The following is a 14,927-nucleotide window of genomic DNA, read 5'->3' on the forward strand; positions in this document are numbered from 1 at the left end:
TAGATTGAGCATTGAGCCAAGTGCCATGAAGCCGGCTCTACATATCTGGCCACCAGTACGTCTCCTTGGGCCGGCTTACATGGCACCAGCTTTACGCATGGTGTCCCCGGTTCGCCTACATAGCCCGGTGCGGGTTATTCCACCTCCTCGCACTGGGTGGGCGACAGGGAGCATTCAACCAGGTAAGGTTGGGCAGGCTCAATGCTCAAGGGAGCCAGTAAGCCTGCACGGTCCGGTATTTCCGGCGCTACCTCCCCGCCCCAGTCCAGTACCACCAGTTCCGGCACCACGCACTAAGCCACCTGTGCGTCTCCAGAGCCCTGTACACACTGTTCCTTCTCCCCGTACTCGTCCTGATGTGCGTGCACTCAGCCCGGTGCCACCAGCGCCGGTACCACGCACCAGGCAAATAGTACGCTTTGAGAGTCCAGTGTGCCCTGTCCCTGCTCCTCGCACTAGGCTTGAAGTGCGTGTCTCCAGTCCGGTGCCTCCAGTTCCGGCACCACGCACCAGGCCTACAGTGCGTCTCAGCCGGCCAGAGTCTGTCGTCTGCCCAACGGCGCCTGAACTGTCCGTCTGCCAAGCGCCGCATGAACTGCTCGTCTGTATTGAGCCTTCAAAGCCGCCCGTCTGCCATGAGCCTGCAAAGCCGCCCGTCTGCCATGAGCCTACAGAGCCTTCCGCCAGACTGGAGCCGCTAGAGCCTTCCGCCAGACAGGAGCCGCTAGAGCCTTCCACCAGACAGGAGCAGCCAAAGCCTTCCGCTAGACAGGATCAGTCTGAGCCATCCGTCTCCGCAGCGCCATCTGAGCCATCCGTCTCCTCAGCGCCATCTGAGCCATCCGTCTCCTCAGCGCCATCTGAGCCATCCGTCTCCTCAGCGCCGTCTGAGCCATCCGTCTCCTCAGCGCCATCTGAGCCATCCGTCTCCCCAGCGCCGTCTGAGCCATCCGTCTCCCCAGCGCCGTCTGAGCCATCCGTCTGTCCCGAGCCATTAGAGCCGCCCGTCTGTCCCGAGCCGTCAGAGCCGTTAGTCAGTCAGGAGCCGCTAGAGCCATTCGTCAGTCAGGATCTGCCAGAGCCGCCAACCAGACAGGATCTTCCAGAGCCGCCAACCAGACAGGATCTGTCAGAGCCGCCAACCAGACAGGATCTGCCAGAGCCGCCAACCAGACAGGATCTGCCAGAGCCGCCAACCAGACAGGATCTGCCAGAGCCGCCAACCAGACAGGATCTGCCAGAGCCGCCAGCCAGCCATGAGCGTCCAGAGCCGTCAGCCAGCCATGAGCGTCCAAGGCCGTCAGCCAGCCATGAGCGTCCAGAGCCGTCAGCGAGCCATGAGCGTCCAGAGCCGTCAGCCAGCCATGAGCGTCCAGAGCCGTCAGCCAGCCATGAGCGTCCAGAGCCGTCAGCCAGCCATGAGCGTCCAGAGCCGTCAGCCAGTCATGAGCTGCCCCTCAGCCCAGAGCGGCCATTAATCCAGAACTGCCCCTCAGTCCAGAGCTGTCTCTCTGTCCGGAGCTGCCTTTCAGTCCGGAGTTGCCCCTCTATCCTGAGCTACCTCTCTATCCTGAGCTACCTCTCTATCTACCTCTCTATTCTCACCTACCTCTATGTCCTGAGCTACCTTGTCCCGGAGCTGTCCCTTTATTTTGTGTTGCCTATATTAGGTGGGTGGAAGAGAGGGGTGGTCATTCTGAGGGGGATTAGCAAGCTGGGATTGACTATGGTGGGGTGGGGACCTCGTCCTGAGCCTGAGCCACCACCGTGGTCAGATGCCCACCCAGACCCTCCCCTAAACTTTGTGCTGGTGCGCCCGGAGTTCGCACCTTAAGGGGGGGGTTATGTCACGTTCCTGACCTATTTCTGTTAGTTTGTTGTATGTGTTAGTTGGTCAGGACGTGAGTTTGGGTGGGCATTCTATGTTTTCTGTTTTTATGTTGGTTTAAGGGTTGCCTGGTATGGCTCTCAATTAGAGGCAGGTGTTTGGCGTTTCCTCTAATTGAGAGTCATATTTAGGTAGGTTGTTTCACAGTGTTCGTTGTGGGTGGTTGTCTCCTGTGTCAGTGTTTGTCGCACCATACGGGACTGTTCGGTTTGTTTGTACATCGTTCTTTTTGTGTAGTCTATTTTTCCCTGTTCGTGCGTTCTTCGTGTTTTATGTAAGTTCGTATAGTTCAGGTCTGTCTACGTTTTCGTTTTGTTATTTTGTATAATTCCAAGTGTTTTTCCCGTGTTTCGTCGTTGTCCTAAATAAATATTATGTATTCACAATCTGCTGCATCTTGGTTCAATCCCTGCTCCTCCTCTTCGGTTGAAGAGGAGGAGGAACACCGTTACAAACAGTTAAACACTTTTCATCCCAGCAAATTCTACAAATACGCAGATAATCAAAGAGCACATAATTATAAATGTAACAAAAGTACCAATAGAAAACAGATACACAATGACAATAGTGTACATAAAAACTTAATACCAATTGGAAAATTAACATGCACCTCTTTTATTCACTTGTGCATAAAGTTCATCTAGGTTGTTAAGAGGTGGTTCCTGGTCCCCTCTCCCGGTCATGTTGACTTCAGCGTACTCACTCTCCTGTCCCTGGACCCTGTCCTGGGCTGCAGCTGGGGTCTCTTTGGGCCGTAGTTTGGAGAAGTCTATGTCACCGTATTGGATCTCTTCAGGCTGGTCTTCTGCAGGTTCTTCTGGTTCCTCTCCGGCTGTGGCCTGGTTAGCACACACCGTCCCAACCGGGGAGTTCTGTGGAGAGAACACGGAGAGAGGAACAGGTGTAAAGCTCTAAGCTCAGTCATGTGTAAAACTCTAAGGTCAGCAGGTTACACAACACATACTGAGTGGATGTCAATGAAAATGTAAATTAGACTGACTGGAGTAAAGAATTTCATTTTGTCAACAAATGAGCTCCAATCTAAAGAAAAAACTGTCAAAGTCCAACAGCTATTCTGTTATCATTCCATATTCTTACAGGATGTGGCATTGCTATTGGTGTGGTCATCTCCTCTGAACTTGCTATAAAATGATGTTAACCTCATGGCTTTGGATAGTTTCTGCATTAATTCAGTACTTCCTTAGATACACTTTGTAGATGGTTTTGAAAGTTGAGCCTTATTCCCACCTGTCCCTGTGTATTGTCCGTCCTTTCAAGTCCATCGTGGAGCCTCGAGTTTCTCCTCCTGGAAGACATTTAGAAAGGCCTTCTGAATGCACTGAGAGGGTTTTCATATGCAAAAGCACAAACACAGCAGAAATAATAGTTTTGTATTGATTCCAGGAATAGTTTTTACCATCCAATAACACTGATCAGGCTGATAAGCAAAAGGACCCCCAAAGTTCCTGCTGCAATCCCAAAAACCATTGTGGTAACAGTCTTTTCTTGCCCTGAAAATGCAGCACATATTAGGTCATTTCTCACATAAATATCAACAATGTACACTACACGACCAAAAGTATGTGGTCACCTGCTCATCGAACATCTCATTCCAAAATCATGGGCATTAATGTCAATGTCATTAAATAGCTGAATCCACGCATTTGAAGGGGTGTCCACATACTTTTGAATATATGGTGTATATCTAACCTACGATTGTGCCCGACGTGCCCGTTTTACCTTTAATAGCCAGCTGCACTTCCTTTGACTTGCCACAGCCGTGACTATTTCTTGCTTCACAGAAGTACAGTCCTCCATCACCAACAGTCACATTGAGGGTGTAACTCAGTCCAGATGCTACCTGTGTTAAATTACCCCCACTGATCTTGAACCAGGTGAAGGATGTCACTGGAGGGTTGGCTGTACTGCTGCAGGTCAGATTAACACAGCTGCCCACTAATACTGGATCAGCTGGACTGATGGAGGCCGAGGTGTCCTTAGGAGAGACTGAGGAAGAGGGGTTCATTTAGAATGTATCTGGATATGGTATATTGAATAGCCTCATCAAAACCACTCTATTACAATCATCACTGAAACATGATAGAATGATCTATTCTTCAGGAACCGGTGACTAAATCTTACATGAAACGTTAAGCATCATGTTATGTTCAGCTGTCTTGTTGCTTGCCCCTACTGGGTAGACTGCAGTACAAGTGATGTTCTTCTCATGATGAAGGTATGACGGAGTGAAGGTCACCGTGGAGAGAACTGATTTGGTTTGGTCTGGATTCTCCTGCAGTTGGTTCTTAGGTGTAAACTGTGTTGGGAGAGTCCATGTCAGCTCAGGGGGGTGTTCAGGACAGGGAGCGACAGCAGAGCAGTTAAAACTGACAGAGGTCCCTTCCTTCACCTCACCTGAGACAGTAAGGATGGGACTGGAAGGCAAATCTGTAATACATTGCAGATAAAGATATTTTACACTAATAGTTAAATTATCCACTTGTTCTACTCTTATCCTTGATGCAAGGAATATGAGTTGGAAGAAATAGTTGGTTAAAAGTTAAATTGTCTCTTACCTCTGACAACTATATCAACAGACTTATCAGGATCTGTTGCACGGAATGGTTGACTCTCAATCCTGAAGAAGTATATATTAGTGTAACTGGTGGTTACATTGAAGAAGACTGTGGTGCAGTTCTTCTGGGACATGTTTCCAGTTATCTTCCCTTGATATCTGTTGACCGTCTCACTACTGTTAAATATCACACTGTCCGGACGCCCACCAAAGTATGGGTTTTCTTTAATCCACACTCCAGAGGTTGGTATTGTGCTGTTAAATGTATACTTCTTTTTGTTAAGAATATCAAATGAACATGGGATTTGCACACAGTAGCCAGTCAGCACATCCAGTCTATCTGGAATTGTGGTGATCAAATCTCGTTGACCAAAACAGGCCAAAACACCTGCAACATAAAAGACAACATCAGGGAGGTTCTGATATATTTTCAGATCAGTCCAATGATATGTATTAACCCTAGATGACTGACAGGGGCCGCTGTTTGGAAGCAACTGCACAGCCATCTTGTTACTCCTCCTCCATTGTAAAAAAAGATGTTGGAAGCTATAGAAATGCATTTATTAATGTCTACATACATTTTGACAAGTATATTCTATTACAGACACCTTAATCCATACTTTTAAATTATATTATTTCTCCAACCAATGATCGCATCTTGCAACTCACTGAACTGGTATTATCCAATAACTCCTTCATCTTTGAGTCAGTTTTTCCTTCAAATTCGGGGTGTAGCCATGGGCTCCCCCTTTGACCCTACCTATGTGAACCTGTATGTGGAACAATTTGAGGAAGCACTCATTTACAAACAGAGACACACCCCCTACTCTCTAAATTCCTCTCATGGAAGAGATACATAGATGATGTCTTTGTGCTCTGGGAAGGAAGTCAGCAGGAACTAAATTAATTCCAAACTCTGCTAAACGAGAGTTGTGAATATCTCAAATTCACCATGCAGACTGATGAGAGAAAATTAAGCTACCTGGACTTATGGATCATCAAAGAGAATGATGCATTACATACAGACTTGTATACAAAGCCAACAGACCACAATACCCTGCTGCGTGGGGATAGTATGCATCCCCTTCCCCTCCGGAATGGTCTACCATATAGCCAGTTATTCAGGGTTAAATTAATCTGTTGCCAACAGTCAGATTTTGGCAGCAATGCTAAGAAAATGAAAAATACATTTAAAATCAGAGGCTACAAGGAAAAAACTATTGATGATGCAACGATGAAAATATCTCAAAAACCAAGAGAGGAATTGCTAAAAACTAAACTAAGTCTTTTGCACTAAGTACACCAAGTGTTCAGAGAAAATGAAAGCAATCCTGAAAAAGCACTGGAATATTCTAAATCAGATATCAGATTCACACCTCTTCAAGGAAACCCCACTAGTGGTCTATAAGCATGGTCGCAATATTGGGGATAGCTTAGTGAGATCTGACCTGCCCCCTGAGCCCACTCAGACACTCTTGACACACGTTCCAAATGGAAACTACAAATGTGGCTCATGTTCACAGTGCAATAGCACTACAAAAACATCCTTCTTCAGACACCCTCATACAGGTTGAAAAATCCCTGTTAGGGGTATCATCTATTTCAAGATAAAGGTAGTGATCTATCTCATCACATGTTCATGTGGTAAATCCAACGTAGGACAAACGAAAATACAATTAAAACAATGCAGAGCTGAACACCGCAGCTCAATCAGGTGTAAGAACACTGACTATCCAGTAGCAGCTCAATCAGGTGTAAGAACACTGACTATGCAGTAGCAGCTCACTTTGTTGAAGGTAACCATCCCATCTCCTCCCTCAAATACACACTCATATACACACGCATTGAGCATGTTGGTCTACCAAGGAGAGGAGGCATTTAAAAACATTGACCCCTACTGTCTTAAAATTGAATTTGGTCTCAGGCCCTTCTTATGAACAATTATTCTTTATAAAGAAGTCTTATAAATGAATATATTCTTTCTACAGTTTATCAGAGTACAACCAATATGTTCCCCCTGTTGATGATACTAATGATGCATTATGGATGAACTAAAATATTACATGTAACAACATTAAATGATATTGGAAACAATTAAATATATGTGAAATTAAATTAAACAATAATGTATGTTGATGCTAATCTTATGCTAATTTTAATGATAACAATAGGCTAATATATTTAATATGCTGTAAACTATTGTCTTTTAACAGTTTCACTCAATTCACTCTAATTAACCTCATAATTATGACACACCCCCCACTGTTGTCATTGGTTGCACTAATTGCACTGTTTGTCTAAATAACCTGGTTCAAGCATTCATGACTTTACCCTGAAGAAGGCACAGTGATGCCGAAACGTTGGTGTTTTACCCAATAAATTACTGGGAGTTTATATATATAGAGTGTGCAACTCTCTTTGTTTTTATAGCTTCCAGTGTATTCACCGTTAGTCAGCACCTCTACAGTAAGTCATTTTCTCTGAGTGTGCTTCAGCTCATGCTTTTTATATGACCTGAACATAACAAATAAAATACAAAGCATGTAAAAATATTAAAGTATTGTATTTATAGAGTACTAACTTTTCTGTCCCATCTACAACAAAATACTTAAATACATGTAATTTTGTCTTTGAAACATTTTATTGAAATACTATAGAATTCCATTAATTCTTATGGAGGACTGCTTCTTCTGGGGAGTACCATATATAGAGACCGGTGGATTTAAAGTCTCTCATTGGCCGTTACATAGCATCAGCGATCCAGGGTTTATACACATCATTGGTACAGTCTCTCTCATTAATAATAATATGAACTTATTTCTATATACAGGTGATTTTTCAATTGGTTTGTATGTTGTCAAGGAGTGAGGTGACATGTGTTTGTGAGCAGAGGACCACTAGTTTGAGCCCGGTATGGTGACAGGAACAGTGGTGGAAGCTATACTGTTAACCGCACACTGACGTCGGCTTCGCATACTGTACAGTGACATGAAACAGTATTTCCCCTTTTCTGGTTCTCTATTTTTGCTTTTTTTTAGTACTGAATGTTATCAGATCTTCAACCAAAACCTATTAGATAAAGGGAACTTAAGTTTAGAAATCTAAAAAAAATTGTCACAGTTATTTAATTTATTTCATTAACAAAGTTATGCATCAACCAGTTCCCCATGTGAAAAAGGATTTGCCACCTTACACTCAATAACTGGTTGTGCCACCATTCCAAAACACACAATCAAGTCAGCATGAAAATTGACATAAAGCAACAAATTTAAAGTTTTGTAATGGCCTAGTCCAGACCTAATGCCAAATGAGACATTGTGACAGTTCATGATTGAAAACCCACACATGTCGTTGAGTTAAAGCAGTTCTGCATGGGAGAGTGGGCCAAAATTCCTCCACAGCAACGTGAGAGACTGATCAACAACTACAGGAAGTGTTTGGTTGGAGTCATTTCAGCTGAAGGAGACACAACCAGTTATTGAGTATAAAGGGGGCAATTACTTTTTCACACAGGGACATTGGGTGTTGCACAACTTTGTTTATGAAATAAATGAAATAAGTATGTCATTGTTGTGTTATTTGTTCACTCAGGTTCCATTGATCTAATATCAGCTTTTGATTGAATATCTGATAACATTCAGTATCAAAAATATGCTACAACTTTTACACAGAAGTTTAAATACAGACTATTAAAATACACTAATCAGGAATTAAATGTACACTTTTCTACACAATTAAAAAGCTGGAATATAGCGCATCCCATAAAATATAATGACTTGTGGTTATTCCTTTATGTCTGATTCATAACTAGTTGTTGTTGTGTGGAAGACTCACCTGACATAAAGAGGACAATGAGGAAAAACATGTTCTCAGGACAAGCCATGTGAGAACTCACACACTACTGATCACCTGAAACAGTACAAACATACACTTACTGGTAGAGTAGCTTAACTCACACAACACATTGCATTGAACCATCTCCATATCAAATACACTATGTCCTTCAGTTGTGAAGATAATACATGAACAAACAGCAGTACTTTAGAACATATTGAAACTCATTACTCATAATTAATTTACTTTAATTTATTTTGAACATTCAAATTAAGAGAAGATATATTGAAGAAGTCGATACTTGCCTTAGACGGTAACGTAAACTGTCTACAGTAGAGACTGTCACACCCGTAGTGTGGTCTGACAAACTAATGTAGTGAAATTCATGTGGCATATCTCACATCTCATCAGTGACGTACTTCCTAATAATTATATGAGATTTTATTTTAAAAGAATACTAAGGTATTTAATGTTCCTCTTTCGGGGTAGGACAGGTCACCACATTTTGATACGGGCCCCCAGTCTGCTTCCAATAAATTGTTAAAAGAAACTTTTGGCAGCATAACCATCTCCCTCTCCCGTGTCTCCCAGGCTTGAATGGGAATATCTGTGGGATTTTTAAAATATAGTTAAATTATGAACCAAAATCCACTAATAATTTATTCAAATAAAAAAAGGAAAAGTTTATTTTGAGTTCTATACAAAACATATGGTTGTCACATTAATTTGCAACATGAAAAACAGACTTGGTATGAAACAGAGTAACTGTAACGGTATCTGACTGATTCTCACACACCACTCAACTTCTCCTACACCAACTTCCTCTTTGAAGTCTATTTGCCAAGAAGAGCCTGGTGGGCTGGAAGCCACAGAGACACTCTTTTCACTCCACTTTGATACAGAATTGACTTTTTTGTAGCAGTTTATGAGAATTTATGCAGCAGGTTAGGAGAATTAACGCAGCATGTTAGGAGACTGAGGTTAATGTTAGGTAAAAGGGTTAGGGTTAGGGAAAATGCTCTCCTAACCAAGGTTGGACAACCACATTTTGGACCCTGCGCTTACTTTCCTGCATTTCAACACATTTTGCCATTGTGCAGAGAGGAAAATTTGCAATTTGATAATGCTATTCTACACATTTTGCAATGAGGCAGTTATAAAGCTAATTCCCTGCTATTCAACACATTTTTCCATGAAGTCGATTGAAAAGGTTTCAGTTTTAATGCTAATTTCCTGTAATTCTACTCATTTTGCAATCATATGCAATCTGGGGCTGTTTGGTAATCTGTCCCTGCTCCTAACCTGCAACCAAAATGATTTGGCGTGAAAAGAGTGTGTCCCGTGTGCAACAGGAGAGAGCCAGCGACCTGCAGGGCAATGGGTGGCAGGGTAGACATGGGCCCTCTCTTCGACGGTCAAGTCCAGGTGGGATAAAGCTTTTGTCAAATTGAAGTTGTATTCTTTTAGCATTTTAGCTAATCCTAACCCTTTTCCGTAATTTCATCTAATCATCATAACCTGATACGTTAATTATCCTAACCTGCTGCATAAATTCTGCTAAACTTTCTAGAAAACAAAATTTTGACAAAAGCTGTATCCCTTCTAGACAAAACCATCTTCGACCTGCCCAAGGCCTTCTGGGAGAAGGAGACCCAGGAGCTGAGGGTGTACTTTACCCAGCAGGTGGAGGGAGAGCTGAAGGCTCTGGAGGACAGGATCAGGGATTGAGAGGCGGAGGGACCAGATGATTCAGAGAGAGAAGAGAGAAAGTATTGACTATTGGACACTACACTACACTGATGCTGCAGTATGGTGGGGATGGGGATATGGGGGGACTGACAAAAATGGGAGGAACAAGCTCATTTTAGTTTTGTGGAAACTGCTTTGCCCATATGTGGGTAAAATGTATTAAAATTACATGTCTGCATGCAGTTTAGGCTACCACTCACTATCAATGGATATGTGAGTTGGTATTAGGTAATATTTTTATTTTATTTAACTAGGCAAGTCAGTTATGAACAAATTCTTATTTATAATGACAGCCTAGGAACAGTGGGTTAACTGCTTTGTTCAGGGGAAGAACAATAGATTTTTACCTTGTCAACTTGGGGGATTTGATCTAGCAACCTTTCGGTTACAGGCCCAACTCTCAAACCACTAGGCTACCTGCCGCCCCAATAGATCAGAACCAATGTCTAGCAGTATCTTACCGTCATCTTGCATACAAGTATACATTGACATCAGAAGGTATTCATATCCCATAATAACAAAGTGAAAATATGTTTTTAGACATTTTTGCAGATTTATGGAAAATGAAATACAAAAATATCTGATTCATGTAAATATTCACACCCCTGAATCAATACATGTTAGAATCACCTTTGGCAGCGATTATAGCTTTGAATCTTTTTGGGAAAGCCTCAGAGCTTTTCACATGTGGATTGTACAATAGTTGCACATTATTTTCAAAATTCTTCAAGCTCTGTCAAGTTGATTGTTTCATCATTGCTAGCCATTTTCAAGTCTTGACGTAGATTTCTACACCGATTACAAAACTGTAACTAGGCCACTTAGGAACATTCAATGTCATCTTGGATAACAACGTCGCTGTATATTTGGCCTTGTGTTTTAGGTCATTGTACTGCTGAAAGGTGATTCTCTCCCAGTATCTTTTGGAAAACAGACTGAACCAGGTTGTCCTCCAGAGTTTTTTAATGCTTAGCTCTATTCCATTTAATTTTATCCTAAAAACTCCCTTGCCGATGACAAGCATACCCATAACCTGGTGCAGCTATCACCATGCTTGAAAATATGAAGACTGGTAATCAGTAATGTGTTGTGTTGGATTTTCCGCAAACATAACACTTTGTATTTAGGCCACAGACTTTTTTTTATTTTTTTTAATTTGTCTTTTTAGGGGTGGATCAGCTTAATATTGCGGAAAGAATGTTGCTTCCAATGTAATTGTCTGCATCATTTCCAATCCCCCATATTTTTTGGGGTAAATATATATATATCCATACACGTATGCATACATATACACATATATACATACACATACCTATATAGACATACATACTTTTTTAAAGAGTATACCTTTATTATTATTCCCCGCAAACCCTACCACCGATCCCCCAATTGGAGTAAACTGATAAACATTTCTGTTTTTACCTTCAATTTATACATCTTATACACATTTTACAGACACAGTCTACTTTATAATAGTTCTCTCTTGTTTGTTCTTAGTCCTTCCTCTATTTCTGTTGTCCATCCAGTTTGATTTCCACTTGTAACTGTGCTATTTCACAATAGCTCCGCACCTATACACATTTCACAGATCCCGTATGCCCTACATTGTTTATCTTGTTATTAGTCCCACCCTTCAGCTCCACTCAACCCTTCCCATCTATCTTCCAACATCATCCATTTCGGATTTTTATTTGCCATATATTTTTCAACTGTGCTGTGATGCTTCACAAAAGATTTGAATCTTCCTATTCTCATAGCTTCCACGGATTGTAAATTAAAAATAAACATTTTTGCTAAAATAATTATTATATTATTGATTGATTGACTATGGCTTTTCAAATCCCCCAGTATTGCTATCTGTAGCGTTAGTTCTAGGCAAATGTTGCAATTCTTCAACCATTCCTGGACCTGTGACCAAAAACGAGCTACATACGGACAATACCAAAATAAATGATCTAATGACTCTGCCTCCTCACAGCAGAATCTGCAGAGCTGGGAAGATTGTATCCCCCATATATATAACATTCTATTAGTTGCAAGAATTTTGTACAATAATTTAAATTGAAAAATTCGAAGTTTTGAATCCGGCGTTGTTTTGCGTATCAATTCATAAACCATGTGCCATGGAATGGGTACATCGAAAATCTCTTCCCAACTATTTTGCAATTTATATGGCACAGCTGTCAGTTTTTTGGTCCTTAAATTAAATTGGTATATGTTTTTATTTATCACACTTTTCTTTAACCATTTATGTTCTTTAATATAGGGCCGACATACAAGTTCCTTACTTTTTTCCCCTTCTACTTGCCTCTTCCATTTTTGTGGTAATGCTGCAAGTAATTGGTTGTAATTTTGGGTAGAGCAGACATTTCCATATGTCTGTGTTATTTGCATGTGTGACATTACTCCACCAGTCCTATTTATGATATCATTCACAAAAATTATACCTTTTTTAAACATTTCTTCGATAAATACAGTTTTTTTAATCAATTACTATATTTGAATTTAACCACAATATTTGTTGTACTATTTGTTCCGTCCTTTCAGGTGGATTACACTGAAATTGCAACCAACTTTCTAAGGCTTGTTTAAAAAATAAAGATATTTTGGAGATTATATCCTTTTCAAACAACCGAAAGTGGGCAGGTGTAATCTGAATAAAGGGAAAAAGGCCCTTCTTGAACATAGGATGAGACATTCGTACCAATCTACTAGAGAACCAGTTTGGATTTAAGTATAACTTTTGTATGACTGATGCCTTTAGTGAGAGGTCTAATGCTTTAATATTTAATAATTTCTGCCCTCCAAATTCATATTCGTTATATAAATAGGCCCTTTTAATTTTATCTGGCTTGCCGTTCCAAATAAAATTGAATATTTTTTGTTCATATAATTTAAAAAGCAGGTCACTAGGTGTAGGCAAAACCATAAGCAAATAGGTAAACTGTGATATGATTAAAGAGTTAATCAGGGTGATTTTCCCACAAATAGACAGGTATTTTCCTTTCCATGGTAGCAAGATCTTATCTATTTTTGCTAACTTTCTATAAAAATTTATTGGAGTGAGATCATTTCTTTCTTTTGGGATTTGTATACCGAGTATGTCCACATCTCCGTCAGACCATTTAATTGGTAAACTACATGGCAATGTAAAATGTGTATTTTTTAGTGATCCAATACGTAATATGGTACATTTATCATAATTTGGTTTTAATCCAGAGAGGATAGCAAATGTATCTAGATCCTCTAAGAGGCCGTGGAGAGACTCTAGTTGTGGTTTTAAAAGAAAACATGAATCATCAGCGTACAATGACACCTTAGTTTTTAGGCCCTGGATTTCTAATCCCTTAATATTAATGTTTGATCTAATTTTAACAGCTAACATTTCGATGGCAATAATAAATAGATATGCCGATAGTGGACAATCTTGTTTTACTCCTCTAGATAGTTTAAAACTTTCTGAGATGTAGCCATTATTTACTATTTTACACCTAGGGTTACTATACATAATTTTAACCCATTTTATAAGAGATTCCCCAAAATTGAAATATTCTAGGCATTTATATATAAACTCCAGTCGTACTTTATCAAAAGCCTTTTCAAAATCAGCTATGAAAACCAGGCCTGGTGTCCCCGATATTTCATAGTGTTCTATTGTTTCCAGTACTTGCCTTATATTATCTCCAATGTATCGTCCATGTAAAAAACCTGTCTGATTAGGATGAATAATATCTGACAAAACTTTTTTTATTCTATGCGCCAAGCATTTTGCTAGGATTTTTGCATCACAACACTGAAGTGTAAGAGGTCTCCAATTTTTTAAATGGACTGGATCTTTATATATACCACTTGGGTCCTGTTTCAGTAATAATGATATCACACCTTCTTGTTGCGTGTCTGATAATCTATCATTTATATAGGAGTGGTTAAAACAAGCTAATAATGGTCCTTTGAGTATATCAAAAAAAAAAAAGTATACTTCCACTGGTATGCCATCCAGTCCTGGAGTTTTCCCATCCTTAAAGGCCCCAATTGCATCAAGTAGTTCCTCCTCTGTAATTAGGCCTTCACATGAGTCTTTCTGTACAGATGTTAATTTTACATTATTATTTGGAAAAAAATCCGTACAATTAGTTTCTGTTAGTGGAGATGGAGGAGCCTGAAACGAAAACATATTCTTAAAGTACTTTACTTCCTCTTTCAAAATATCATTTGGTGAATCATGCGTGACTCCATCATTTGTAACAAGTTTTAATACGTTTTTTTTGGTAGCATTTCTATATTGAAGATTGAAAAAGAATTTGGTGCATTTTTCCCCATATTCCATCCAGTTCGCTTTATTTTTAAAATATATTACACTGGATCTTTCTTGAATAAGTTCCTCCATTTATTTTTGTTTTTCCTCTAACTTATTCTGTGCCTCTATGGTACCGTTTTTATTGTTATCTAACTGTACTGTTAGTCCTTCAATTTCCTTTGTTAATATGGACTATTTTGATCTAAATTGCTTTTGTTTTATAGATGAGTACTGAATTGCATGGCCTCTAAAGGCACACTTAAAAGTGTCCCATACAATATGGGGATCTGCTGTACCTATGTTATGTCTAAAAAAAGTCAGTTATAAATTCTTCTGTCCTAGTTCTAAACAATTTATCATCTAGTAGGCTTTGATTAAATTTCCAATATCCTCGCCCACGTGGAAATTCTGTAAGAGTAATATATTTGCCAATTATGTGATGGTCCGACCGCATTCTGTCCCCTATCAAACACTTTTTAACTTTTGGTGCCAGAGAGAATGATATAAGAAAGTAGTCAAGGCGACTAGCTTGATTAAGCCTCCGCCATGTATATCTCACTAGGTCAGGGTATTTAAGTCTCCAT

The 14,927-nt window shown here is 40.4% G+C and overlaps 2 protein-coding genes across 3 annotated transcripts in view; one reads left to right on the forward strand and one right to left on the reverse strand.

Annotated features, from left to right (window-relative positions):
* The window catches only part of LOC120028089 (phosphoenolpyruvate carboxykinase [GTP], mitochondrial-like), a 30,392-nt gene extending 20,256 nt beyond the window's left edge, over positions 1-10,136 (forward strand). Inside the window, exon 11 of one of the 2 annotated variants that reach the window (XM_038973252.1) lies at positions 10,029-10,096. Coding sequence is in view for 1 of the 2 variants with exons in the window: in XM_038973253.1 (XP_038829181.1) it covers positions 9,981-10,025 (45 nt within the window). In the remaining variant the exon portion in view is untranslated. Of the gene's footprint in view, positions 1-9,980 lie in introns of both variants that reach the window. The other variant, XM_038973253.1, reaches the window with a different exon arrangement.
* On the reverse strand, positions 2,358-4,969 carry LOC120027623 (B-cell receptor CD22-like). The gene is made up of 6 exons (XM_038972627.1): positions 4,936-4,969; positions 4,465-4,851; positions 4,031-4,336; positions 3,603-3,895; positions 2,512-2,760; positions 2,358-2,372 (listed from the first exon to the last, which is right to left on the reverse strand). Exons 1-6 carry the CDS (start codon positions 4,967-4,969, stop codon positions 2,358-2,360), a joined length of 1,284 nt encoding a protein of 427 aa, XP_038828555.1.
* Positions 10,137-14,927: the final 4,791 nt, after the last annotated feature.

Source organism: Salvelinus namaycush, chromosome 33, assembly GCF_016432855.1.
Source record: "Salvelinus namaycush isolate Seneca chromosome 33, SaNama_1.0, whole genome shotgun sequence".
Lineage (NCBI taxonomy): Eukaryota > Metazoa > Chordata > Actinopteri > Salmoniformes > Salmonidae > Salvelinus > Salvelinus namaycush.

Coding starts and splice junctions, on each gene's coding strand:
- LOC120027623 (XM_038972627.1), bottom strand. CDS start 4,969: ATGGCTGTGCAGTTGCTTCCAAACAGCGGCCCCT. Junction 3,896..4,030: donor CATGATGCTTAACGTTTCAT/GTAAGATTTAGT, acceptor CCTCTTCCTCAG/TCTCTCCTAAGGACACCTCG. Junction 2,761..3,602: donor CGGGCACGTCGGGCACAATC/GTAGGTTAGATA, acceptor TTCTCTCCACAG/AACTCCCCGGTTGGGACGGT.